Below are 26,236 nucleotides of genomic sequence, written 5' to 3' on the forward strand. Positions count from 1 at the left end.
ACAGGGCCTGGAGACACAGGCAGCGTGGGGTTGGGGGAGACCCCTCCTGTCAACCACTGTCCTTGAGGTGCCCACTCTGGGAGCCTTGGCCCCATGTCCTTCTCACTCCCCAGGGTGCTACCTGCACCCAAATCCCTCTCCCCACCCAGTGCAGGGGACTCCTCTCTCTACCAAGGGCACCTCAAACTCGGTGTGCCCTCCAACTCTCTCACGGTGAGGCCCAGGACACCCACAGCCTGGATTCCTCGCTGCCCGCCCAAACTTCTAGTTCCTCATTACTGCAGGCAGGGAACGGGGCCATCCGGGAGGTGAGCACAGATCCCTAGGGCTGCGGGGAAGGGGACATGGGTGCCCCACTGTCTTACAGCCCCACACACCACGCACTAACGAGGCACCGGCTGTGAACGTACTTGTCAAGTTCCCCCAGTCGCCGCTGAGGTCAGTTCTGAATTATTTTTATTTTCAGACAGCAAATGAAGGCAGAGAGAAGTTAAGTCACTTGTCTCAGGTCCCTCGGCTACAGGTAGGTAAGTCTGCATTCAGACTCCGTGTGGGATCCCGGGTCCATGCGCTGCTCCCCGTGAGGCGTGAGGAGCAGGGAGGGACGCACACGGCGCTAGAGGCCACTCCACAAGGCCCGCCCCATGTTGGCGGTGATGCCGACCCACTCCGGCAGGAAGGCGGCCTCGGGCTTGAAGACCAGGTGGAAGGGCGAATCTGGCGCGGTGTAGTTGGCCAGGTAGACGGTGTCCCCGCCGGTCAGGTAGGCGGCCCAGAAGCCAAAGGTGCCGATGGTCATGACGGTGTGGTTACACTGCGTGAGCAGCGCAAAGTCCTTGGCCGGAGAGCCCTCGAGGCCGTTGCCGGCGAACACCACGTCCCCGCGGGAGGCGTCGATGTTCTCCCGGCACCAGGCCATGCCGTTGCTGGTGACCACGAACACCGGGGAGCGGTAGCGGGCCCGGAACCAGTCCAGCGCCTGCTCCAGGTAGCCCCGGTCGGCCACCACGCCCTTCCACACCTGAGGCATGACGCGCACGTAGTCGCCCCGGCGCACGTGCACCCCCACAAAGGTGCTGGGCCGGCTGCCGTTCACCCGCAGCCCCCGCAGGAAGGCCTGGGCCTCTTCCCGCACGTGGTCGTGCAGCGTGAACTCCCGCAGGATCTCGTGGCGCAGGTGGTGGTAGAAGGTCCAGGAGCAGGGGTAGCCCGTGAGGCGCACGTAGGGCACGGGGATGTGGCGGTAGCGCTCCTCCATCCAGTCGTTGAGGTGGTAGTTCTGCCACGGGACCCTGCTGGCCGTGCTGCTGTGCAGCACCGGGAGGCTGATGCGGAAGATGGGGGCCAGCGTGCTGTGCATCTGGGCCGGGATGTAGGCGGGCCGCCCGTTCTCCTTGGCCAGGGCGTACAGCGTGGCGTACTCGCCCATCTGGTTCCCCAGGCGGCCCATGGCGTTGATGGTCCACATGCCCTCCCGGGGTAGGTGTCCGGGGACCACGACCACGCGGGCTGAATATGCCCAGGGAGCCGGCACCAGAGCCAGGCGCTGGTGGCAGTGGAAGACAGTGGATACCACAAAGATGGTGAACAGGAAGTAGATGGTGGAGACGGACGGGTGGGTGGCCCTCAATCTCCTGGTGGCTGTGGGAGGACAGAGGACATAGTCAGGGGCGAATCTCATCCTTCTTTTTATTTATTCATTTATTTATTGGAAAGGCAGAGTTACACAGAGAGAGAGGGAGAGGCAGAGAGGGTCTTCTACCTGTTGGTTCACTTCCCAAGTGGCTACAACGGCTGGGGCTGTGCCAGGCTGAAGCCAGGGGCTTCATCCGGGTCTCCCAGGTGGGGGCAGGGGCCCAAGGACTTGGGCCAACCTCTGCTGCTTTCCCAGGCCATCAGCAGGGAGCTGGATCAGAAGTGGAGCAGGTGGGACTCAAACCAGGGGCCATACCAGGTGCCGGTGCCACAGGCAGAGGCTTCACCCAGGACACCACAACACCAGCCCTGTGACCCTCATCCTTCTACCGCTCTCACTCAATCCACCCAGCAACCTAGTAGTGCCAGGGAGGCCTAAGGGTGGAGGCCTGGGCCTTTCTGCCTGGCCTGAGTGCCGGCCCCACTCCTCCCCAGTGCTGTGTGACTTTGGCCAGGTTACGGCACTCTCGAGTCTCTGATCCCTCACCTAATGGCTCAGAGAGGACCTGTGACCAGGTGGGACCATTTGAAAGTGCCAATATTCAACCATTATTGTGCCTATACCACTTTGCCATTTTTTAAAGATTTATTTATTAATAAGGCAGACCAACATACAGAGAGAAAGACAGAGACAGAGACAGAGAGACATAGAGAGATCTTGTACCCACTGGTCCACTCCCCAAATGGCCACAACAGTAAAGGCTGGGCCATGTCCCAAAGCCAGGAGCCAGGACTCCATCCGGGTCTCCCAGGTGGGGGCAGGCCCAAGCACTTGGGCGCATGAGCAGGAGCAGGATTGGAAGCAGACAAGCTAGGACTTGAACCAGTGCTCTGATATGGGATGCCAGCATGGCAGGCAGAGGCTTAACCTGCCGCGTCCATCACTGACCCCACCCCCACTCTACAGACCTCCCAGGACTGCCCCGTCACATCACTGACCCCCACCCCCACTCTACAGACCTCCCAGGGCTGCCCCGTCACATCACTGACCCCCACCCCCACTCTACAGACCTCCCAGGGCTGCCCCGTCACATCACTGACCCCACCCCCACTCTACAGACCTCCCAGGACTGCCCCGTCACATCACTGACCCCCACCCCACTCTACAGACCTCCCAGGGCTGCCCCGTCACATCACTGACCCCCACCCCCACTCTACAGACCTCCCAGGGCTGCCCCGTCACATCACTGACCCCACCCCCACTCTACAGACCTCCCAGGACTGCCCCGTCACATCACTGACCCCCACCCCACTCTACAGACCTCCCAGGGCTGCCCCGTCACATCACTGACCCCACCCCCACTCTACAGACCTCCCAGGGCTGCCCCGTCACATCACTGACCCCACCCCCACTCTACAGACCTCCCAGGGCTGCCCCGTCACATCACTGACCCCCACCCCACTCCACAGACCTCCCAGGGCTGCCCCGTCACATCACTGACCCCCACCCCACTCCACAGACCTCGCAGGGCTGCAGAACTGAATGCGCGTATCTGGAACATTCTCCACTCAGCGCCTAGCACACAGGACATGCCCTCTGTGTGTTGTCAGAGACACTCCCAGAATATCTGCCTGCAGCCAGTGCTGTGCCGGGGCAGGGAAGGCGCGGAGAACGAGAGGCAAGCACCCTTGGTCCAGTGAAGGTGGGCCAGGGCACCCCTGCACATGGCATTGATCTCCCTGTGCCTCAGCCTTCTCCTCCGGGAAATGGGATCAGCCACAGCACCTGCAGCCACGCGTCATTTCCCGTCACTGCCTGTGGGTGGGCCAGGCTGGTCCATTTTTCTCCTGAGGCTGCTCTGCCCCATCAGACGTGACAGTGGCATGTGCCCATGTTGAGACTGGCAGTCCCTGCTTCCTTCTTCCAGAACATTCTCTGTGTGCTACTGCGTCAAGCTGGATAGCTTCAGCTCTCCCATGTGGTCTGCAATGAGCCCTTCTCCCAGGAGGGATGAGCAATCCACACCCCACACAGCCCTCGCAGCCCACGGAGGACAACCTGGTGCCTTTCAGAGCGGAACATCTGCATCACGCCGCAAGGCAACCCCACGCCCTTCAGCCACCTCCCAGCAGTGCCCCCTGGCCTGCCCTCCGTCACAGGACCCCGCGAGGGCTTGGAAGCGGCCTTGGGGTCTGGGTTTGTGCACTCCTGGGGGCTCCCTGCGTGGCTGTGCCAGTGCCTCCATCCCCGGACCCTGGAGCTGTTTCCAGGCTGCCTCCTGTGGCCTGCAGGAACGCACCTGGCACGTTTCTGCGTGGACGGAGTTTTCAGCTCGCTTGAGCACCTCCCTGGGGCAGGACTGCTGTGCCCGGGCCGGCTGAACCGTGTCAGGAGCTGGCCCCTTCCAGTGCCCGCCCCAGCCGAGGAGGCTCTGAGCTCCCGCCCCAGCCGTCACTCGCCATCATCCCTCTGACCCCACATGTCCACAAGGGGCCCAGCTGACTCTGCCTGGGGCAACCAGGCTGCGGGCTGTGAACCGGCTCCACCCGGTCCTCCTGCAGGGACGCTTCACACCCAGACCTGGGCCGTCCCCACTCAGTCCCCAGCACAGCCTCATGCCCTGTCTGTTCCCCGACCCGCAGCATCCTGTGGTCTGCCCACGGCAGGTCCAGTGCCTACCACTCAGTAGGTCCCCTGGGGCCTGGTGAAACAACGGAGCTATGCCCCCAGCTCTTGGGACCTTGCCACCCCTGCTGGCTCTCCCCCTCCCTCTCCCCTGCCCCTAACCAGCTCCCGTCCTCGGCGCTTGATTGATCTGGCCCTTCCAGGAACTCAGCACACCTGGGTCCTCCCTGAACGCCTTGCTCTCCACCTGGTCCCCACCAAGGGCAGCTGGGACAGCATGGGTGACAGCACCCCTCCCCCCACTGAGGCGGACGACAAACCCACTGCCAACGCTCCGTTTTTAAAAAGTGAATTAAGGCCGGCGCCGCGGCTCACTAGGCTAATCCTCCGCCTAGCGGCGCTGGCACACCGGGTTCTAGTCCCGGTTGGGGCGCCGGATTCTGTCCCGGTTGCCCCTCTTCCAGGCCAGCTCTCTGCTGTGGCCAGGGAGTGCAGTGGAGGATGGCCCAAGTGCTTGGGCCCTGCACCCCATGGGAGACCAGGAAAAGCACCTGGCTCCTGGCTCCTGCCATCGGATCAGCGCGGTGCGCCGGCCGCAGCACGCCGGCCGCGGCAGCCATTGGAGGGTGAACCAACGGCAAAGGAAGACCTTTCTCTCTCTCTCTCTCTCTCTCACTGTCCACTCTGCCTGTCAAAAAAAAAAAAAAAAAAAAAAGTGAATTAAGTCTACCTGCCCCCCCGACCCCCAGCAAGCTGGGGAAAGCTGTCACACTGCCCGCCCACCTAAGGGTCCTGCCACGTGGGGGACAAGCCGAGCTCCCCAGCCAGCCAGAGCCCCCAGCAGGTCCCAGAGCCGGGGCAGGCGAGCAGAGCAGGGGGGCCCTGGTCACTGTCAGGGCGTGGCTGGAGCAGCGCACGGGCTCACGCAGGCCTCCGCTTACTAAATTCCGAAAGCTCCCCCTTTCCCGGCAGTGTCCATCAGTCCCAGCCCCGGAAGTCACGGTCAGGAACGCCGGGGCTGGCGGCCGGTCAGCGCCACCACTCCTTATCAGACATTTCCCAGCACAGGGTGGCAAACTCCATGTGCTGAGCTCGCCTGGGACAACGCCTGGCCTGAAAGGACCTGTGGCCTTCTGTACACTTCACTCCTCTGGTGCGTCCTCTCCCGGGATGCTGACACACTCAATGCCGGGTCGTGGCTGGGCCCTGCCCCGGCTGCCAGGTAACGTGCGGGTCACCCGCCCCGCGACAGAGCCGACACGGCTCATTCCCCTCCCCCAGGAAGGCACCTTTGACAGATGAGGAAACCGAGGGGCAGAGAGGCAGCGCCTGGACATGAACCCAGACAGCGCCCGTCGGAGTCTGTCAGGGCCCGAGATTCCTCCGGCAAGTCCTGGGGGCACAGCAGCCCCCCAGTTCCCCTCAGACACACCCTTGTGGGGGACCTGCCCTGGTCACGGGGCCAGTGATCACGTGAAGCCCAGAGCTGGGGGTGGCACCATACTAAGCCCCAGAGGCGGCTCGCTGGCAGGCCCTCCCCGCTCTGGGGCACTGTGGGAGCAAAGGTCCCCAGTTCCCAACTTGGGGAACCTTCGACCCTCCCTTCCCCACCCCCAGGCACCCTCAGGGCTGATAAGAAGGAACCCCAGGGCCAGCGTGACTACAGCTTTGCTGGCCACTACCTGGAAACACCCGGGCCTCCTGCCGGCCCCAGCCCCTTTGCTACTTAAGTCTACAACCCACCCCGCTTCCTGCAGGGGGCGCTCGCTCAGGGCCTGTGGCCTGGATGAGAGCTGGGATCCTGTAGGACGCCCCCAGCCCCAACACCCCACGCCCCCACCCCTTTCTCTTGCAGCGAATCCCACATCGCCTCATGAACTCGCATCTTCCAAATCCGACATCTTCACCCTGCTCCTGCCAAATCGTGGTGCCGGAGGGTCACCTGGGTCCACCCCCCAGGACAGTGGGCCTCCAGCTCTGGGCACCGCAGGCCGCACGGCAGCTGATGCCACGCCCCGGGGCACTGCTGTTCTCCGTGAAACAGGCCGGGAATGTTCTTTTCCCAAAGCCACGGGGACTCTGACAGCGACATTTGTGAGGACGTCCCGTGCAGGCCGCTGTGGAGGCCGCCTCCGAGCAGGGCCTCACTCTATGGGGTCCCGCTTTCTCCCTTGGCCACTGGAGCCACCGAGGCCGAGTGTTCTCTCTCTGCAGAGCCTCCCCTACCCCCTTAGGAGGCTACTGGGGTCTTCGGGCTTCCCAGCGGCTGGTCTGGTCCTTCCAGGGCTTGAAAGCGACTGACCCTAACCCACAGCTAACAAAAGCCTCCGGGTCAGGGGAGGAGCTGGTTTGGGGTCAGGCAAACGCCCCATCTCAGCGTGAGCGGCCCTGACCCAGCCCCAGGCCAGCCCCTCCCACGTCTCATCCACCACCAGTGGTGGGTCTGAGCCTCACCCTCAGGATCCGAGTGGGAACGCGGCACAGACCCCAGCCTCGGGACCCCCGGCCCCCGGCCGCCCCATCCTACCTGCCCGGAGCCTCCTCGGCCAGCTTGCTGGGGGCTGTTGGGCGGCAGCACTGCCAGGGGCGACCGCTCTCATGTCCCACGGGGTCCGGGTGGTGTGGCTGCCAGGGGTCCCTGTGGGGAGAGCAGAGCTGCGGTTGGCGAGGGGATTGGAGGGGGGGGCGGTGGTGTTGGATTCTGCAGTCTCGGCTCTGAGCTCCCGCCCAGAACCCCCACTAGCCTGGGGCCTGAGAACAGCCACTCGCCACTCCCTCCGGAGAGCCCACCGGAGCTCCTGCGGGAAGACGCACGGGGATCCGACTGCGGGGCGCTCTCTCCAGGGTGCAGGTTTGGCCAACGCCAGGCGCCTGAAGGCTGGGGTGGGGGTGCATGCCAAGAGCCGGGACAGAAGCCTGGGCTGCAGCCGGCCCACTGTCTGCTGGGAGGGTGGCTGCCCCTTCACTCAGGGGTGGGCTTATGGGGCCCAGCGCGGGAAGGGCTGGGGGTTCAGCCATGGGCTCCTCAGTGGGCAGGGACTGGCCTCCGGGTTCCCTCAAACCCTGTGGGACTCAGCCCGGTTCCTCAAGGTGCTAAGGGCAGAGGGTCGCACCGCTGAACTATCCCGCAAGAGAGAAACGGGGCATGGGAGGGGGGGCCCTTAATGAGGCTGGGACTGAGGGCCTGGCCAACGCCTGCAGCCTGAGCGCAAAATGGCGCCAGGCTCCTGGGGGGAAGGCGGGGGGGGGGCATGCCTGTTTGGGCTGCACGTGGCAATGGCAGTGGGGACACACGGACTGTGTCCTCCCAGGCACCGGTTCTGGGGTAGATTCTGAGCCAGGGCCTCAGAGGGGACCGAGAGAGGCTGCCAAGGTCCCTGGTCCTGAGTGACTACCTCCCTGGGAGCTGCTGGCTGGGGAGGGAACATGGCGGGCAGCTCAGGGTCAAGTCCCTCCTGGCTCCTGCCACTCCGGGGCTGGGCATCTGTCACCCACCCCGTCCCACTCTCCCTTCCTGCCTCTCTGCTCTCCCTCCCTCCCGACCCACCACCCTCCACATCTGCCCCACCATCTGCTCAAGGCCCTGCGGCCCAGGGCAGGACGTGGGGCCGAGGTGATGAGGAAGCCCTGGGAACCTCACTCAGGGTCCTCATACCCCCAGCCCCGCAGGAACCCAGACATCTGCCCTCCGACCCCACGGGGCTCTGGTGAACTGCTCCCCAGCGTTAGGGGCCCTACTCTGTGGCCTTGCACCTGGGTGGGAAAGGGTTAAGGGTGGAGGGCTGGGGGTGGGTGGCAGGAGGGAGGAGGCAGGGCTGTTTGGTGATAATCCTCCTCCGTGCCCAGGGTGTGGAGAACAAGGTTAGGGCCCCACGTGGGAAACGGCCTGTGCTCTGATCCCGTGGGCCGGGGCCTCAGCCTCTCGCCTCTGATCCCCCGCGGTACCGCCAGGCCTGCCCTCCCTCCGGGGGGCCCCTGGCCGTCTGTTGTCCACAGCTCCCCTGCCCGGCTCTCAGCCCACCTGCCTGCCCTCCACAGGAATCACAGAGCCCGGTTCCCCCTCCCTGAGGACTGCGGACCCCCGACTTCCTGTCTGGCCCCTCCCTAGGCCCAGGTCTCCTCTTCCCTGCCTTCGCTGCCATGGCTGCTGCCCCCTTCTCTGTGTCTTTGTCGCCTGTCTGCAGCCCCCTCCCCTGCCCAGCAGGACTGCGTCTCTCCCCTCTCTTGGTTTCCGCCTCTGGTGCAGCCCCTGTGCCCTCTCCCCAGGGCTCCTGCCCTCGACACTGACGGATACCTCTGGGGTGCTAAGCTACGGATTAGTTCAGGCAGAATTCTCGATTTCGCTTGCGTTCCTGCCCCTCTGGGTTATGTAAACAGTAATTCTCCCCAGATGGAACTATTTTCCTCGCTTCGGAGCCGCTGCTGCGAGGGGGCTCGGGCAGGGCTGGGGTGGGAAGCGGGGGCTCCACGGTCCCAACCTGGCCGCCTCTTCTCTGCAGGTGCGGGCCCTGCCGTGACATGACCGTGACCTTTGCCTTCTTGCTCCTCCTGGGCCAGGCCGCGGGGGACCCATGCTATGACCCAGGGGGCCGCCCCCGCTTCTGCCTTCCACCGGTGACCCAGCTGGCCAGGGGCACAGCAGCCTCCTGCCCGCAGGCCTGCGCCCTCTCGCAGGGGACGGGCCTCAGTCCCAGGGCCATCTGCAATGGCAGCCTGACCCTGGCGCTGGGTGGCCCCTTCCTCCTGACATCTGTCAGCCTCCGCTTCTGCACCCCGGGACCCCCGGCTCTCGTCCTCTCTGGCGCCTGGGCTGCTGGGGGTCCCTGGAGGCTGCTGTGGCGCAGACCTGCCTGGTCTGGGGCCTTAGGGGGCCCAGAGAGGGTAACCTTCCGCTCCCCACCGGGCCCTAAGGCCAGGGTGGTGGCCAGTCACCTCCGCGTGGAGGTGGGGGGCTGGGCGGGGCTGGCTGCGGCTGGGGTGAGAGGCCGCTGCCAGTGCCATGGCCATGCCGCCCGCTGTGCCGCCCGCGCCCAGCCCCCACGCTGCCGCTGCCGCCATCACACCACCGGCCCCGGGTGCGAGAGCTGCCGCCCATCCCACCGAGACTGGCCCTGGCGGCCTGCCACGCCCCGGCACCCTCACCCTTGCCTGCGTGAGTGCTGGGCCCTGTTCCCCCCTGACACTGGCCTAGCCCTGGGCACTTGGTCCCCACGGTGGCGGCAGGGTGCCCTCTTCCCTCCCCACTCTTCTCAGTCTTGGCTGCCCCTACTCCCCCACAGCCTCCTCACCCCCTCGGCTGCCTGCAGTGATGAGGATGACAATGACCCCAGCACCCTGCCCAGGGCCTGGCCTGCTAGGAGCTTGGGGGTGTTGACTGGACAGTTTTAGGGGAACAGGCAGCCAGCGACTCCTGACGCCTCCAAACAGCCCCATGGGAAAAGCATTCAGTTATGAAACGCAGACTTATGGGCCACCTGTGTGCTGAGCAGGGACAATCACCAGGCCCATTTTACAGATGGGAAGACGGATGCTCGAGTTCAAAAATCCCTTGCACAAGGACAAACCATGACCGCATTAGCAGGGCCAGGATCTGAGCCCAGGAAGCCGTGTTCTGGGGTCTCCGCTCGTCCTGTGGGGTGGAGGGCAGGAGGGCAGCCTCGAACCTCAGCTTGCACCCTGCTCCTCTGCCTGTTGGCTCTGAGGCCTTGGGCCAGCGACGCGACTTCTCTGTGCCCAGTTCCTGCCTTGCACAGTGGGGACAGTAGCAGCACTTCCTTTACAGACTGACATGCAAACTCAGCGAGCCAATAACACAAAGCCCTAGAGCCCAGTGCGGGGCCTGGCATGAAAGCAGGCTCCCTAGAGAAAACACTGTCCCTATTGCCAGGTCAGGAAGGGGGGGCCCAGGGCACGCGGCACCCAGGCCTCCGCCAGCCAGGGCAGTGCTGGCACTGTGCTCATGGCCCTGCATGCTGCCCACGTACTGGGCCACCAGGTGGACAGGGGGCCCCAGGAGCCGCCCAACGCCCTCTCCCTGCTCGGGGCTCCCACGCACAGGCACTGGGAGCCCCATCCCGGCCGCGGCCCTCCAGAGAAGGTGGGAGTGTGTTCTAGACCCCAGGCGGTAACTCTGCTACACAGAGAGACTCGTGTGTGTGCTGGTACACACGAGCACACGTGGGTACACGAGCGCACACACGCACACGTGCAGTCACAAGCGCCCAGATGCACACACTGACGTGCGTGAACACATACACAAGCACAGGTGTGTGCAATGCTGACATACACGTGCACACACAGCGACATGAGGCCCCCCGCTGACCCCCTGCCCCTCCGGCACGAAGGACACCAGAGGGGTCCTCACACCACACCCCATTCTCACCCCCACCGAGGACTTCCCCGGAGGCACCGCCCTCCCGGCACTCTGCCCGCCACCACTGAGCCAGCCCGTGCAGGGCAGTGAGGGAGGGGGACGCGTAGCCTTCGTCACGGGCGTGGACAGGCCCGGGAGCCCACTCCTCTGGAGAGTCGCAGGTGTCCCCAGACCGGGCTGGGCACTGAGGTGGAGGCTCTGGGTCGTCGGTGAGGCTGCCCCGAGGCGGGGGGAGAACAGAAAGGCTGACCCCCCCAGGGATGACCTGAGGCGCTCTACCACCGCTCCCGCCACAGAAACCCTGGAGAGGCCGTGCAGCCAACTGAGGCCAGTTCGGAGTGTCAGCCCATCCCACGGCTCCTCGGGGTTCCAGGGACTGACTGGCAGCCTGGGCCTCTCACGCCCCTGGAGTCAGAAATCCCTTAACCCTGGTCTCTCTAAAGAGCGGCCAGGCGGGCGCCCTCATCGGCCTCTCCTGCCGCCCTGGGCTCGCAGGAGCCCCGGGGCAGGCCTGGAGTCTGTCTGTGGCGGCTGCCTTAGACAGCCAGGAAAACGTGGGCTGCGCCAGCTTAGGCAGGGGACTTCCCCTCTCGGCGCCTCAGCGCCTCGGTCCTCAAGGGGCCATCGCCATGAGGATGCGGTGCAAGGCGCTCCGCGCCGAGACTTGCTCTGTGCCGGGCGCCGGGCCACGCGCCATTTCCTTCACGTGAGCCTCCTGCCGGACACAGGAACGCCACTCCACAGCCGCGGAGAAACACGCTCCACCCGGGGGTCGCCCGCCCACGGCACACAACAGAGGCAGAGGCAGGGTCTGGCTCCTCTCCTCCAAGCACAGCCCCGCCCCCGCCCCGTCCACTGGACAGGATGAGAACGGAGATGGTCTAGGACCCAGCTTATCACCCAGCGCCCTCACTGTACTTCCTCTCCCGAGGGTAGGGCAGGGGGAGACGGCTGGGGAGCGGGCCCTGACGCACCCCTCCCCACCTGTCCTAGCCTGCTCTTGCAACCAGCATGCCCGCCGCTGCCGCTTCAACTCCGAGCTGTTCAGGCTGTCCGGTGGCCGCAGCGGGGGGGTTTGTGAGCGGTGCCGTCACCACACGGCCGGGCGCCACTGCCACTACTGCCAGCCGGGGTTCTGGAGGGACCCCAGCCAGCCAATCACCAGCCGCAAGGCCTGCAGGGGTGAGTGTGTGCAGACGGGTCCAGGGAGAAAGGTGGCCACGCCACACTCCTGGGTCTGAGGGAGGAGGGCTGGGCTGGACCCCTGGGTCTGAGGGAGGAGGCGGCTGTGGAGTTGGAAGAGGGCATCTGGGTTCAGACCCCCCGCACCCCAGCTCCTCTCCTCATGCAGCCTGCCAGTGCCACCCTATCGGGGCCGTAGGAGGCGCCTGCAACCAGACCAGCGGGCAGTGCTCCTGCAAGTTGGGGGTCACAGGCCCCACGTGCAACCGCTGTGGTCCTGGCTACCAGCAGAGCCGCTCCCCCAGGATGCCCTGCCAGCGTGAGTCCGGGGGACAGGGCCGCGGGCTGAGTGGGGCGGGAGAGGAGCGTCCCAGGTGTGCAGGGGGGCTGGGCCCTGGAAGCAGCAGCCAGAGGCTGAGTCTGGGGTCCTCGAGGAAGCGGGGACTGAAATCCCTGCCTGCCCAGCTTGGGGGAGGGGGCTAAGGGCTGGGCTACTGGCTCTGGAAGAGAAGGGGGCGGGTCCACAGCCCCAGGGACCAGGGGAAGAAGGGCCTGGGGGCCTCCGGGGGGTGGGGGTGGCGGCTCGAGGCCTAGCTTCCTGGGGTGGGGGGCGAAGAGACAAAACTTCTCCTTTGGTCTCCCAGGAATCCCAGAGGCAACGACCCCCCTTGCCACCACCCCCGGTGCTTACAGCTCTGGTAAGAGGCGGGCACGAGACCCTCGAGCAGGGGCACGGCTGACTGAGTCCCCAGGTCGGGGGACAGGAGCCACCCGCTGGGCCCAGTCCCAAGGGTGCAGGCACCCCATGGGAGTGCGGGGACGGGCAGGGCAGAGGGCACGCGCCAGGCCTCAGGTGGCGACTGAAGACCACCGGACCCTCCCCAGACCCTCAGTGTCACAACTACTGCAACGTCTCGGACCGCAGCGTCCACATGAGCCTCGCGAGGTTCTGCCGGCTGGACTTCAGTGAGTGTCGGGCGCCCCGCGGGTCGGGGGGCTGCACCCCGCCTCCAAGCCAGCCCTCCTCGGGAAAGGGGGTCGGATTCCAGAGGGTCCTTGCTGGTGGGACACAGGACAAACGGGGAGGGGCGGGCTAGGCTCCCCGGCCTCCTCGTCCATCCTCCGGTCCTTGGCCAGGCCTTGCTGATCTCGGCCCCTTTCTGCCTCCCTCTGGGTCCCAGGATCCGAGCCTTTGCCCCACTCCTCGCCCAGCCCCAGGGCACACCAGCCCAATACCCTGGGCCCCAGCTCCTAACCCGGCAGACAGGCGCCCACCCAGGGGTCTCCTGCCCCCCAGACCCAGCCGGGCAGCCCAGCCCGCGACGCTGTCTCCCCCAGCTCCCTCAGAACGCACACTGTCTGAATCTCTTACTAGTACCTCCTCCTTCTGGTCCCCCCAAATACAGCCCAGGGCCCTTCCGCCTCTTTCCCAAGACCTCCACTCCTGACCCCCTTGGATTGCAGACCCCTGTTTGGCTGTGTCCCCGGACCCATCTATCATGGAAGCCCCCACGGCCCCCACCTTTAAAGTCCCCCCAACACACCCGAGCGCCACGCCCCCTCCGACAGCACGTGGAGCTCCGCCCCGTGCACCATTAGCCCCTCCCCGCCTTGCCAGCGCCCCTCCAGCGGTCAGAGACCCCGCTCCTCCCCACGCGGCCTGACCGCGCCCCTCCCCCGCAGTTCTCCGCGCGCAGGTGCTGGCGTCCGAGGCGGCGGGCCCGGCGTGGCGGCGCCTGGCCGTGCGCGTGCTGGCCGTGTACAAGCAGCGGCCGCGGCCTCTGCGCCGCGGCGCCCAGGACGCCTGGGTGCCCCACGCCGACCTGGCCTGCGGCTGCCTGCGCCTGCAGCCCGGCACCGACTACCTGCTGCTGGGCAGCGCGGCCGACGCCCCCGACCCCGCGCGCCTCGTCCTCGACCGCCACGGCCTCGCGCTGCCCTGGAGGCCGCGATGGGCCCGGCCGCTGCGGCGCCTGCAGCAGGAGGAGCGCGCCGGGGGCTGCCGCGGCCTGCGGCCCCCGACGCCGAGCCCCACGCCGGGCCCCTAGCCCAGCCCCTGCCGCCCGCGGCGCCCACCGAGGAACTTAAGGGCGACGCCGAGCAGCCGGGCCGCCTGACGCCGCTGACGTCACGCCGCGCGCGCCGGCTCTGCGCAGGCGCGAGGCGCTTCGCCCAAAAGGCGGGAACGTGCATGAGGGCGTTTTGGTCCCCGAAGCCCCTCGTTCCACCTGTGACCCACGCAAAGTTGTCCCCGTAATAAAGCCTCAAACTCTGGAGAAATCTCGCCCGGAGACCGTGATGGGTGCTGGGACAATCCCTAGGGGCAAGCGGAGGCCTAGAGTTAAGTGAGGAGCTGAAGTGCCGAGGACAGCGCCCCTGACAGAGCAGCCAATCCGCTGAAAGAGCTCTTCTGACATCACTGGGTGCTGGGCAGATGTGTGTTGCCTGCCGATAGGCCAAAAGCGGGAGGAGGGGCGTGGCTGGAAAAGGCGGGAAATTCGAGGAGGGAAGGGACAGCCGGTCTAGATTTCCAGAAAGTTCCACATTTAGGAACTTGGGGTTCCTGGTGGGCTCTCAGGATAGTCTCTGAGAAAGGAAGAAAGAGACTCAGGGATCTCTGGTGAGGGTTCTGATGGGGTCACCTAGCCACCCAGCCCCGGAGGGGCGGCGTCACGTGGTGCCAGGACCTCTGTTCCCACTACACCGCGAGGGTGGGCTGAAGAGCAGGAAGCAGCAAGGGCCGCGGGATGGACGGCCGTTGTGGCCTGGGGCCTTCCTTGCCACACTGACCTTTGCCCAACACCCATGATCAACAGCGGTTTCAAAATCGAGGGCCCCAGCCAGGGGAGCGACTGAGAGGGACCCCCAGAGCAAGGCGCATGTTTGGACCCAGAGAACAACCCTGTCTGCGGGGCTCTTGGCCAATGAGGAGTTGGCATGGGTGATGACGTCACTGGGTGCTAGGCAGAGAAAGGCGCCCTCCTGCACGTGGCTGGCTTTCCTCGCGCGGAGCCGGAGCCGGAACCTGGCCTTTGGCCTCCGGCTGGGCCCGGGTGAGGGCTTCCCGGTAGCAGGAGTCTTTGGCCTCAGCGTTCAGATTCGGTCCTTCCTCCCACCGCATCTCTGACTTGATTTATTAATTTATTTGAAAGGCAGAGAGAGAGAGAGAGAGCGCTCGCGCTTCCATCTCCTGGTTCACTCCCTAAATGGCTGCCATGGCCAGGCCTGGGCCAGACCCAGCCAGGAGCTTCATCCGCGTCTCCCAAGCCCTTGGGTCATCGTCTGCTGCTTTCCCAGGCGCATTCGCGGGAGCCGGACCGGAAGTGGAGCAGCCGGGACCACGAGCCGGCGTCCCAGGTGGCGGCTTCACCGGCTCCACGACAGCACCATCGCCTTCCTGCTCCTTTTCAGACCAAGCAAACCCTGCCCCAGGGCCTTTGCACTTGCTCACCTGGCTCCTTCCCCTCCTCAGCTAACAGCAGGCAGGCTCCCCTGCACCACTGAGGCGAGGCGAGGCTTGCCGGACACCAGGAGAGCCTGTTTCTTGCTCATGTACTGGCCTCCGTGGGGTTGACAAGACGGGGTTTCCCACTCAGACGTTCAAGGACTCAGACAGAGACAACGACCCCCCTGTCATCGCAGTGCCTGCCACCGCGGTCACGGGCAGGGAGAGAGCGCGCGCGCCGGCCGGGCCCCCAGGCGCCCTGAGTGTTCTGGCCCGGGCTGACTCCCTGCTGCCCCCCCCCCCCGCCCCCCAGCTCATTCTTGGCTCAGGATTCTCTCGTGGTGTCTGTCTCTGCTGCACGGAGGTGAGGGCGTGGGATCCCCCGACGCCCAGGCAGGCAGAGGGACTGGGGAACCCGTTTCCTGCGGCGGCAGTATAGACGCTCAGATCCCGCAGCTGGCGTGCCACAAGTTATCTCACGGGTCGCTGAGCCAGCCCCACCGTGTCCCCGAAGCGGCCGCCCTCCTGGGCTCTGCTCCCTCCGCCTGCCCGGGTTCTAGGGCCACCCCCATCCCGGGGTCATGGCCCCTTCTCCCACCTTCAAAGCCAGCAACTACAGGGAGAGTCCCTTCCACACTCCAGGGTTCCCCTGCCCCCTCTCCCCTCCGCGTGGCTCTTTCTGGCCACAGCCCCTGCGTCTAAGGACCTGAGTGGTTAGACGGGGGCTGCTGGATAACCCCGAAGCAGCTCTCCATCTCGGGCCTTTAACCTGACTCACAGCTGCAGGGTAGGGGGGAGGCCGCACAGTCACTGGTGCTGGGGACTAGCGTGCAGCCGTCTGTAGGGACCACCTTTCTGCCCACCACCACCACGGGACACGGGCGAGCGTTAGCGTCTTCCAGCACAAACCTCTGCTCGGGTCTCACAGCATCGGTGAGGACTTCCCTGAGCATCCCGACTCAGGGGCACCCGCCAGTCTTTGCCTCTGCTTTCTTTTTCCTTCTGAGCTCTGTTTGTCTATTTTTTTTAGGATTCTTTAAATAATATTTCTTTGAAAAGCAGAGTGATACATATATAAAGTGAGATCTTCCACTCATGGACTCACTCCTCAAATTCCTGCCACAGCTGGGGCCGGGCCAGGCCAAAGCCGGGAGCCTGGAGGTAGTCCAGCACCTTCCAACCTTCCACTGTTCTTAAAATCATCCCTCATGTTCCAAGATGGCAGCCACTGCTCCAGACATCATATCTGTAGCCCTGTAGTGGAGGAAGGCACAGGAAAGGTCAGAGCCCACATGGCTGACTTACAAGGATGTTTTCCAGAAGCTGCCACACAACCTCTCTGCTGTCATCTCATTGGCTAGAAGTTCATCACATGTTCACACTGAGCTGCAGGAGACCATGGGAATGTGGCTTTCCACCCTGGGCTGTTTGGATCTAGCTAAATACAGTGTTCTGATATGAATGGGGTGGGTACTGTGGCATAGCGGGGAAAACCGCTGCCTTTGAAGCCGGCATCCACATGGGTGCTGGTTCAAGTCCTGGCTGTTCCACTTCCCATCCAGCTCCCTGCTAATGTGCCTGGGAAAGCAGCAGAGGATGGCCCAAGTGCTCTGGCCCTGCGCCCATATGGGAAACCCAGAAGCAGCTCCTGGCTCCTGGCTTTGGCCTGGCCCAGCCCTAATGGCCCTAATGGCCCAGCCCCCCAAATGGCTGCTATGGCTGCTGTGCTGTGCCGATCTGAAGCCCGGAGCTAGGTGCTTCTGCTGGTCTCCCATGGGGTGCAGGGCCCAAGCACTTGGGCCATCCTCCACTGCACTCCCTGGCCACAGCAGAGAGCTGGCCTGGAAGAGGGGCAACCGGGACAGAATCTGGCGCCCCGACCGGGACTAGAACCCAGTGTGCCGGCGCCGCAGTCGGAGGATCAGCCTAGTGAGCCGCGGGGCCAGCCTAAAGACTAGGTAATTTAAACATGCAGAGGCTGTGCCTCCCCCAGGAGGGGAGGAACCCAGGCCAGCGCGCAGATGGGGAGGATTTTGCTGGGTCCTGAGGCAGGGGGACGGGGTGAGGAGGCCGAGAGGAGCTGTGGGAACCGCGGGGCTCGGAACCCTGGCCCTGCAGCTGCCCGCTGGGAGCCTGGGAGGTGGGAGATGAAAGTGTGAGGCAGGGCGAGCCCCGTATGTCCCCTGTGACCCCCACTTTCTTCCCAGCGCCCGAAACGAATTGGCGTGAAATCCACATCTGGGCCCCACCTCCGGCCTGGCCGGCCCCTCCCCTCCGGGCACTGAGCCCAGTCACTAATGGCAGAGGCACAGGTGGCCTCCGGGGCTCAGAGGCCCCAGCCCACCTCCGGCACCGCCCGGTGCCCTCCCGCAGCACACAGAAGGGGAATTGGCCCAGCAAAGAACGGGGAGCCGGGGGGAGCCCAGACGAAGGGAAGAGGGGGCCGGGAGGCGTGCTGGGGCAGGGGAAGAGGGGGCCGGGCAGGGCCAGGGCAGGTGGGATCTTCAAGGCCAGGCTGAGGGCCTGGTCTTAGTCCCAGGCGCACTGGGGAGCCATGGGAGATGCATGAGCTGGGGAGGAGTCACCAAGGCCTGGCTCCCCGGGGAGCCCGGGGAGGGTCCTGAAAGACGTGGACCCTGAAGGACCCAGTGGGGCTCGGTCCCGACGGGAAAGGCCGAGGGCTGGGGACCTGGCGCAGGGCTGCCAGGGAGCCACGGCACCGGCGGGGTCGGCTCTGGGTGGGGGGCAGAGGGAAAGGGGAAGAAGATTGGAGGGGGAGCCGGGGGGGGCAGGAGGAAGAGGATGAGTTCTGGGCCCCCCGGGATTACAGAGACACAGGCAGGCAGTTAAATGTCACCCACACAAGGAAGAGGTTTTTTTTTTTTTTTTTGTCAATATTTATTTATTTATCTGAAAGGCAGAATTGGGGGGAGACAAGGGGAGGTCTTCCATCCAATGGTTCACTCCCCTACGCGCCCCCCAACAGCCAGGCTGAAGCCAGGAGCCTGGCGCCCCATGGGGGTCTCCCAGGTACGGGGCAGGGGCCCCAGCACCTGGGCCGTCTTCCGCTGCCTTCCCAGGTGCGCGAGCAGGGAGCTGGATTGGACATGGAGTAACGGGCGCTCCAGAGTGGGGCCGTGGGAGTCCCGAGCGGCGGCTTGACCGCTGCACCACCGCCCTGGCCCCGGGGAGCCCCCGCCAACCTCCCTCCTTAGCAGTGTTTCTGCCTCTGCGAACGCCACGGCCCCCGTATTTTCGCTTCATTCATTCAGCATGTTCTGGGGTCACCTGGACATGCCGGCCCGCAGACCTCCGTCACGTGGGGACTTGCCCAGTGTGGGAGCGTGGGCAGCAGAGATCTGGGAGTCATTGTGTTTGGTGTGACGTGTAATCACGGAGGCACCTGGCCCAGCCTGGGAAGTCAAGGAAGGCTTCCCGGAGGAGGCGGGCACTGCAGAAATTCAAGTAGTCTCCCCAGACACATGGCAGGGCCTGCATCTCTGCAGAGAGCGTCACGCAGTCACAGTGGGTCTCTCTCCCGAGGACTCCTGTGTGGGGTAATGCTGGGGACATGGGGGGCAAGCCTGGGCGCCTGTCCTCTCTGGTGACACGTGTTTTCTGGAGGCAGCCCGGGGAGGCTTCCCGGTGGAGGATGAGCCTGCTCCTGCCCTCTCAGCACCCCCAGCTCCTTCTGCCTCCTGCTGTGCTAAAAGCAGTGGCAGTAAGGCTGGCGCCGCGGGTTCTAGTCCCGGTCGGGGCGCCGGATTCTGTCCCGGTTGCCCCTCTTCCAGGCCAGCTCTCTGCTGTGGCCAGGGAGTGCAGTGGAGGATGGCCCAAGTGCTTGGGCCCTGCACCCCATGGGAGACCAGGAGAAGCACCTGGCTCCTGCCATCGGATCAGCGCGGTGTGCCAGCCACAGCACGCTGGCTGCGGCGGCCACTGGAAGGTGAACCAACGGCAAAGGAAGACCTTTCTCTCTCTCTCTCTCTCTCTCTCTCTCACTGTCCACTCAGCCTTTCAAAAAAAAAAAAAAAAAAAAAGGCAGCGGCAGTGTACGGCGTCACCGCGTGCAGGCTGCGCGTCCAAGACCACGGCGCTGGCAGGGACCTGCTCTCTCCAAACACTCCAGGGGAGAATCCTTCCTGGGGCTTCCTGCAGTCCTGGGCTCGTGGCCGCCTCACTTCTCTCTCCTCCTCCTCTGTCTCCACTCGCCCTCCATCTTTCTCTTGTCTGGGGTCTGGGGTCTGCCAGCGAATGCAGGCTGATCTCATTACCACGTTCACCACATCTGCTAAGACCCTCCTTCCAGGGAGCTGTTGTAGCGTGGCGGGTCGAGCCACCGCCTGCGATGCCAGCATCCCCTGTGGGCGCCGGTGCCTGTCCTGTCTGCCCCACCTCCCACCCAGCTCCCTGCTAATGGCCTGGGGAAGCAGCCGGAAGATGGCCCGAGTGCTTGGGCCCCTGCACCCGCATGGGAGACCCTGATGGAGAGCCTGGCTCCTGGCTGTGGCCTGGTCCAGTCCTGGCTACTACAGCCATCTGGCTAGATCTCCTTACATCTCTCTCTGCGACTCTGCCTTTCAAATAAATATTTATTTATTTAAATTAATTTATTTGAAAGTTAGAGTTACACAGAGAGAGAGGGAGAGGCATAGAGGGAGGGGGAGAGAGAGAGAGAGAGAGAGAGAGAGAGAGAGAGAGAGAGAGGTCTCCATCTGCTGGTTTACTCCTCAGATAGCTGCAACAGCCAGAGCTATGCCGATCTGAAGCCAGGAGCCAGGAGCTTCTTCCAGGTCTCCCACGCAGGTGCAGGGGCCCAAGGACTTGGGCCATCTTGTACTGCTTTCCCAGGCCACAGCAGAGAGCTGGATCAGAAGAGGAGCAGCCAGGACTGGAACTGGTGCCCTATGGGATGCCGGCACTGCAGGTGGCGGCTTTACCAGCTGCACCACAGCACTGGCCCCAATAAATATTAAAAAAAAAAAAAAAAAAAAAGCAATGGGTCTAAAAGATTTCATGTAGCGTTTCCATACTGCACAGTTTCCATGAACTTTTTGAAGAACAAAATATTTCATATTTCATTTGGTGGATTTGTTTGTGTTTAACTTTTTAATTCCACTTCCCCGGAACTTTTTGAAGTCCCCTGGAATGTGGCTGCTGTGTTTTCCCCTCTCGGCTTGGTGTTCCCCGTCCCACCGCGTCCTAGCTGGATAGCTCTGGGCAGGCAAGTCACTTACGCCCTTGGAGACTTGGTTTGCTCACCTGTGAAATGGGTCGGCAACAGCCTCCACCAAACTGGGCAGAGACCGTTCTTGGGATGGAAGGGAGTTTGTGGACGATCCCTGCTCTGCGCTCAGTGTCTGGTTCCTCTCTGGTCTCCGGCGCTCCCCAGTCTGCACAGGTGAGAGTCCTGCTGACCTCAAAGCCTCATGGGGTTCTTAAAGGGGCCGTCTCTCTCTTGTTCTCCCCATCCGTGGTTTTAAAATAAATCCACCAGCAGGCACTAGGGCCAGGGGTCAAGGCCTGGGTCAGGACGCCTGCACCCCTAATCTGGGTGCATTGGTTCCGGCCGATGCAGGCCCAGCTACCGCCCGCTGTGGGCATTTGGAGGAGTGAATCAGAGATGAGGACTCTAATAAATACATAATGTAGAAATCAGCCTGCACATTCTTTGATGCCCCTCCCTGGGAGTGTGGGCCAGGTTCAGTGACTCAGGCCTGCAGCCCTGGCCAGCAAGGTAGCCGAGGGCCACCCCCAAACCGCCCACCCGACCCCGGATGCAGGGTGGCAACACCCCGTCCCTCCTGGGTGCTCTGTCTCCGTCTCTTCCCCGCTGGGGGTCTCTGGACCTCCGTTTCCAGCCTGCCCCTCCCAATGCCGCCGGCCCCTCCGTGCTATGCTTCCGGGCCTCGCTCCCTCTCTCTGCCTCTCTCCATCTCTCTCCCTCTCTGCCTCTCTCTCTCTCTCTCTCTGCATGGGAGGCTCTATTTATAGCTGCTGTGCTCTGTGCGGGTCTCTGGTCTCCCGGCCTGCAGCTCCCGGTGCGCCTCTCCCGGTCTCCCCCACCTCCGACGCGCCTCTGCCCCCGCCGCGGCGCGGTGGTCTCGGGCTCCCGGCTCCGCGTCCCCGCCCCTCGCTCCCTCGCCCGGTCTCTGCCTCCCTCTCCCGGTCAGCGGCCCTCACCGCACCCCGCGCTCCCAGGGGATCCCCTGGCCGCGTTAAGGCCGCCTCTGGCGGAGGACCGAGCTGCGCCGCGCGCGGGGGGCTGCGGGCGCCGGGGCGGGTCCCTCCCGGGCCGCCGCGGGCGGGGGGAACCCCGGACCCTCCGAGGGCGGCGGCCCGAGCGCCCCGACTTCCGAATACTCTTCCCAGCTCCACCTTAAGCGCCCCCTCCCGCTTTCTGCAGAGGACGGGAGCGGCCAGCTCGCGGCCCCAGGTGTCCCGGCCACCCCGCCCCCGCGGCTCCGGGGCCGACCCCCGGCCTGCCCCTGGCGCGCCCCCCACCTGCCTGAGAACTGTCGGCTGCTGAGCGATCTGCACCCCCCGCCCCGACCACAAAAAAAAAAATAAATAAAAAATAACACCAAGCTCCTGGCGGAGAGAAGAGAGGAGGGGGAGGCGGGAGGCAGGGCCGGGAGAGGAGAGCCGAGGAGCGGCGGGAGGCGGCGAGGGAGCGCGGGAGAGAGCGGGGAGAGGGAGGCAGGATGGAGGCGCGGAGTTAGGGGGCTCGGGAGAGCCGGATGAAAGAGGAGCCGCGCCGGGGGTGTGCGCTAGCAGCCGAGAGGGGACCCCCGGGGCGGGCAGAAGGCGGGGAGAGGGTGCGGGAGGCTGCAGGGCTGGGGGCAGAGGAGAGGCAGGAGGCGAGGCAGAGGAAGGGAGCGGGGACGGAGTGGCTGGGGGTGGGGGTCTCGATCCCCAGCTGCCCTCGGGGCTCCCTGCGGGCCAGACGGGAAGGCTGGAAGTCCTGGAGGTGCAGGGTCCCAGAGAGAGGGGAGGGAGGAGCTGAGGGGGCCAGGGTGCTGGGAAGGGGTCGCGGCCGGGCCTTGTGGGGATGGGGGCGGCGGCTCGTCTGAGCGCCCCGCGCGCGCTGGTACTCTGGGCCGCGCTGGGGGCGGCAGGTAAGACCTGGGGGTCCGAGCCCCTGGGGGAGGGGCGGGGGCGCCCAGAAGAGGGGTTCAGGTCGCTCTCTTCCCAGCTCGCATCGGACCCGCACCTGACCCGGACGACTGGTGGAGCTACAAGGATAATCTCCAGGGAAACTTCGTGCCAGGTGCAGCCGGCGGGGACCCAGCAGTCCGCCCCCACCCCCAGACTCAGGAGTCCGGGTCCCCAGCCCCCTCTTCCCGCCCCCAGGACCGGGAGCCCCAGCCCCCTCCTCCCTCCCTCAGGAGTCCAGCCAGCCTCTGAACCCCAGCGGCTCACCATGGGACATTATACATGCGCATTTCAAGTAGTGAGTGGGAGTGAGTGGAAGGAAAGAAAAGTGTGGAGGTGGACAGTCTGTGTGTCTGCGGCGACAGGCAGGTCCTGGCTCCTGCTGGGACCCGCCCCCTCCAGCCCTCTGTCTTCTAACTTCTCTCCCCGGTACCTTCATTACCCAGCTGTGGGATGAGGCGCAAAGAACTACAACTCCCATGGGGCTCTGGGGCGGCACACAGTGGATGGGCAGGCCTGCCGTGCTGGTGCCTTCTGGGAGCTGTAGTGCCTTCCATGATCACATAAGCCGGGTTGGATCAAAGAGATGTTGGGGGTGAGGGGCGAGTCTTAGGACTATTGCAAGAGTCTTCCAGGGCCCAGGGTGCTGGATCCCAGCCCCTCCCCCACCTCAGGCCCAGCCCCTCCTCCCCTGGGACTGGGAAGTCCAAGCCACAGCCCCCTCAGCAGACCCCCCAGCGTGGGGCTGCACCTGCCATGTCCCTTCCTTCCCTTCTCTGGCCCCAGGACCTCCCTTCTGGGGCCTGGTGAACGCGGCCTGGAGTCTGTGCGCCGTGGGGAAGCGGCAGAGCCCCGTGGATGTGGAGCTGAAGAGGGTCCTTTACGACCCCTTCCTGCCCCCGCTGAGGCTCAGCACCGGGGGAGAGAAGGTAAGGGCGGGGCTCCCGCGGCAGCTGGGTGTGGGTTTGCAGGGGAGGGGTCTGGGGGTGTGGCGCTAGGGGAAGGAGGGGTGCCCACCGCCGGAGAGAAGCTCCCTGGCCGCCCCATCTCTGTAGAGGCAACAGAACATAGATCGGTTTCCGTGACAGGCAGCTTTAAATTCGGGCTAAACCCTTTAATCGTCCTTGGAATGGGGGTTGTGACTTCACCCTTATTTTACGATGCAGAGACGCAGGCACAGAGAGGTTGAGTTCCTTGCCCCGGCCCACCCAGCTAGAGTGCCAGCGCTGGGATTCAAACCAGGGAGCATGGTCCCAGTGTTCATGCAGCCGGCATGGCCCTGCACTGAGCCGCCCAGCCACTCCCACCCCGCACCCCCTCTCCCCCACTTGCAGTGCATGCGGGCACCATGGCCTCCCCTAGCCTGCTCCTTGCTAGCCTGCCTCCCTGCCTCTGGTGATTCACTCTGCACCTCATGGCAGACTTGTTCCGGACACACCCCGGATCCTGCCATCCGGGTAGGTGATGGCAAACACTGACACAGTTCCTACAGAGGCTCGGCATCCTGCACACTGCTTATTTATATAAAAATGCAGCTTTATCCCTCATTGTCCACAACACCCTGCACCACGTGGCCACTCTCTCCTTTGTACACTGGACGTGTCCCCCTCCCCCCCGGCGGGTCACCTCAGGCCTTTGCACTCGCCATTCCCTTGTCCTGCAATGCCCACCCCCCCGCCTACACTCCAGGTCTCCATTCGAATGTCACCTCCACAGGCAACACTTTCCTGACCCCCTTCAACCACAAGCTGGGGTCCCCTCCCAGCCTGAGCGCAGGGTGTGATGAATCAAGCAGTTACTTGCGAGGTGCACAAGGACGGTCCCCCTCGCTCACGCACGCTCACGCGCACCCACGGCTCTGTGCCTGGCCTCCGCTCAGGTCTTACCTGTCAATCATCAGGACGGGTACTAAGCGGCTGCCCTGGGGCAGCACAGGGCCTGCAGGTTGACTGAGTGGTTGTTGGACTTTGAGAAACCTCGGGGACACGGGCCCCCCTGAGCGCGTGCGCCTCTCCCACAGCTCCGGGGAACCCTGTACAACACCGGCCGCCACGTCTCCTTCCTGCCCGCGCCCCGGCCCGTGGTCAACGTGTCCGGGGGCCCCCTGCTCTACAGCCACCGGCTCAGTGAATTGCGCCTGCTGTTTGGAGCTCGCGACGGAGCTGGCTCCGAGCACCAGATCAACCACGAGGGCTTCTCTGCCGAGGTGGGGCCCCTGCCGCCCCGCCCCCGGAGCGCTCACCCTCCCCCGGCCTGGGGGGCCCCAGAGGTGGAGCCAGTTCTCTGCTCCCCTTCCGCCGGGGGACCCCATGCCCTGTGCGCCCCTCCTCCGCAGGTGCAGCTCATCCACTTCAACCAGGAGCTCTACGGCAACCTCAGCGCCGCTGCCCGCGGCCCCAACGGCGTGGCCATTCTCAGCCTCTTTGTCAACGTGCGCAGAGGCCGGGCTGCGGGGTGGCGGGGGGAGGGAGGGCCTGGGGCGCGGTTAACCCGGGGTGCCCCCACGCAGGTGGCAGGTAGCTCCAACCCGTTCCTCAGTCGCCTCCTTAACCGGGACACCATCACCCGCATCTCCTACAAGAGTAAGTCCCTGGCGTGCTGCGCGCGGGGAGGGAGCACCCGCGGGGCAGCGGGGGCCAGAGGGGCGCCCCTCTTCCCTGTGGCCTGTTCTTCGCGCAGACGACGCCTACTTCCTTCAAGACCTGAGCCTGGAGCTGCTGTTCCCCGAGTCCTTCGGCTTCATCACCTACCAGGGCTCCCTCAGCACCCCGCCCTGCTCCGAGACGGTCACCTGGATCCTCATTGACCGGGCCCTCAACATCACCTCCCTGCAGGTGAGGCAGGGGTGTCCGCTGGCCGCCCGCCCCCTCCCCAGCCGCCGGGAGCTCCGAGGGTCCCGCGCGCCCTGGGGGTGGGGCTTGGCCAGGCCCCGCCCACCCGCTCGCATTCACCCCCGTCCTGCGCCCCGCTTTCCCGCAGATGCACTCCCTGAGACTCCTGAGCCAGAACCCGCCGTCCCAGATCTTCCAGAGCCTCAGCGGCAACGGCCGGCCCCTGCAGCCCCTGGCCCACAGGGCCCTGAGGGGCAACAGGGACCCACGGCACCCCGAGAGGCGCTGCCGAGGCCCCAACTACCGCTTGCATGGTAGGGCCCAGTCCGCACCCCTCCACGTCTCGCGCTGACCCTGAGCGCTCAGCCTCTTCCCCGCTGCGTGTCCACGTGGTACAGCCCGCCACGGGCCACGGTGCCCCCTTTCCTCTTTGCTGCTTGGCAAGGCAGCGTCCTGGCTTCCCCGCGGGGGTCCCGCTTCTGCCTTTTCCAAAACGGGACAGTCCGGATCCCCTCCCGGTTTCCATGTGGTACGTCCCACAGCGCCCCCTTGCTGGCAGCCGACATGGTACGATCCCTCCCCCTCCCCGCCGCCTCTCGGTGGTTCAGCCCAGCGAGCTGGCGGGCCCCCCCGGTTTTTCCACATGGTACGGCCCAGCCCCGCCCTCGCGCCCCACCCCCGCCGGGTGCAGCCCTGGCCACTCCCCGTAGCTGCTCGGCTTGGCACTTTCCGGCTCCCCCCGCCGGAGTCTCCTTGTGGTAGAGCCCGGCGCGGCCACGCCCACGCCCTCTGCCCCGCGCCCCTGAACTTCCGCCGTCTGTCTCCACAGTGGATGGCGCTCCGCTAGGTCGCTGAGGCTCCGCGTCCAGGATTGCGCCTGCCCGTCCCGAGCCTCCCCACGAGGGGAGGGAGGTCACCCCCAAAACAAAGCTATTAAAGAGACAGAACACTTCCTGCTTCTCGGTGGTCTGAGTCTAGGCGCGGTGGGC

At 65.0% G+C, this 26,236-nt stretch overlaps 3 protein-coding genes across 7 annotated transcripts; 2 read left to right on the forward strand and 1 right to left on the reverse strand.

The window, feature by feature from the left end:
- Nucleotides 1-278: 278 nt before the first annotated feature.
- On the reverse strand, nt 279-24,441 carry RFT-II (galactoside 2-L-fucosyltransferase). Of its 4 annotated transcripts, none has more exon segments than NM_001082402.1 (3): nt 279-944; nt 947-956; nt 958-2,167. In NM_001082402.1, coding segments are annotated over 3 exon segments (1,062 nt in total). In that variant the 5' UTR covers nt 1,682-2,167; the 3' UTR covers nt 279-616.
- Nucleotides 6,908-10,109, forward strand: NTN5 (netrin 5). Its single transcript, XM_089319005.1, has 3 exons — nt 6,908-7,112; nt 8,300-8,375; nt 8,761-10,109. The coding sequence occupies exon 3, from the start codon at nt 8,780-8,782 to the stop codon at nt 9,647-9,649; it is 870 nt and encodes a 289-aa protein (XP_089175131.1). The 5' UTR covers nt 6,908-7,112; nt 8,300-8,375; nt 8,761-8,779; the 3' UTR covers nt 9,650-10,109.
- CA11 (carbonic anhydrase 11 (inactive)) lies at nt 21,889-26,199 on the forward strand. 2 transcript variants are annotated; one of them, XM_051840805.3, is made up of 9 exons: nt 21,892-22,379; nt 22,457-22,531; nt 23,203-23,345; nt 24,437-24,622; nt 24,752-24,847; nt 24,926-24,998; nt 25,096-25,250; nt 25,396-25,561; nt 26,077-26,199. In XM_051840805.3, the coding sequence occupies exons 1-9, from the start codon at nt 22,313-22,315 to the stop codon at nt 26,100-26,102; spliced, it is 987 nt and encodes a 328-aa protein (XP_051696765.2). In that variant the 5' UTR covers nt 21,892-22,312; the 3' UTR covers nt 26,103-26,199. The 2 variants fall into 2 exon arrangements, with proteins under 2 accessions (XP_069919237.1, XP_051696765.2); XM_070063136.2 differs by having other exon boundaries at nt 21,889-22,379; nt 24,752-24,998.
- The last annotated feature ends 37 nt before the right edge of the window (nt 26,200-26,236 follow it).

Source organism: Oryctolagus cuniculus, chromosome 18 (genome assembly GCF_051225735.1).
Source record: "Oryctolagus cuniculus isolate XC-2025 breed Fujian yellow rabbit chromosome 18, ASM5122573v1, whole genome shotgun sequence".
Classification (NCBI taxonomy): Eukaryota; Metazoa; Chordata; class Mammalia; order Lagomorpha; family Leporidae; genus Oryctolagus; species Oryctolagus cuniculus.

Excerpts from the sequence above, each read along its gene's own strand:
- NTN5 (XM_089319005.1), top strand. The coding sequence starts at position 8,780 with ATGACCGTGACCTTTGCCTTCTTGCTCCTCCTGGGCCAGGCCGCGGGG.
- RFT-II (XM_089318657.1), bottom strand. The coding sequence starts at position 14,009 with ATGCACGTTCCCGCCTTTTGGGCGAAGCGCCTCGCGCCTGCGCAGAGC. Across the intron at positions 6,900-13,681 it reads GCCGCGCTGCCCAGCAGCAG|GGACCCCTGGCAGCCACACC; the intron begins GTAGTCGGTGCC and ends CTCTCCCCACAG. Across the intron at positions 1,642-6,788 it reads GCCGAGGAGGCTCCGGGCAG|CCACCAGGAGATTGAGGGCC; the intron begins GTAGGATGGGGC and ends GTCCTCCCACAG.
- CA11 (XM_070063136.2), top strand. The coding sequence starts at position 22,313 with ATGGGGGCGGCGGCTCGTCTGAGCGCCCCGCGCGCGCTGGTACTCTGG. Across the intron at positions 22,380-22,456 it reads GGCCGCGCTGGGGGCGGCAG|CTCGCATCGGACCCGCACCT; the intron begins GTAAGACCTGGG and ends CTCTCTTCCCAG. Across the intron at positions 24,623-24,751 it reads ACGAGGGCTTCTCTGCCGAG|GTGCAGCTCATCCACTTCAA; the intron begins GTGGGGCCCCTG and ends CCTCCTCCGCAG.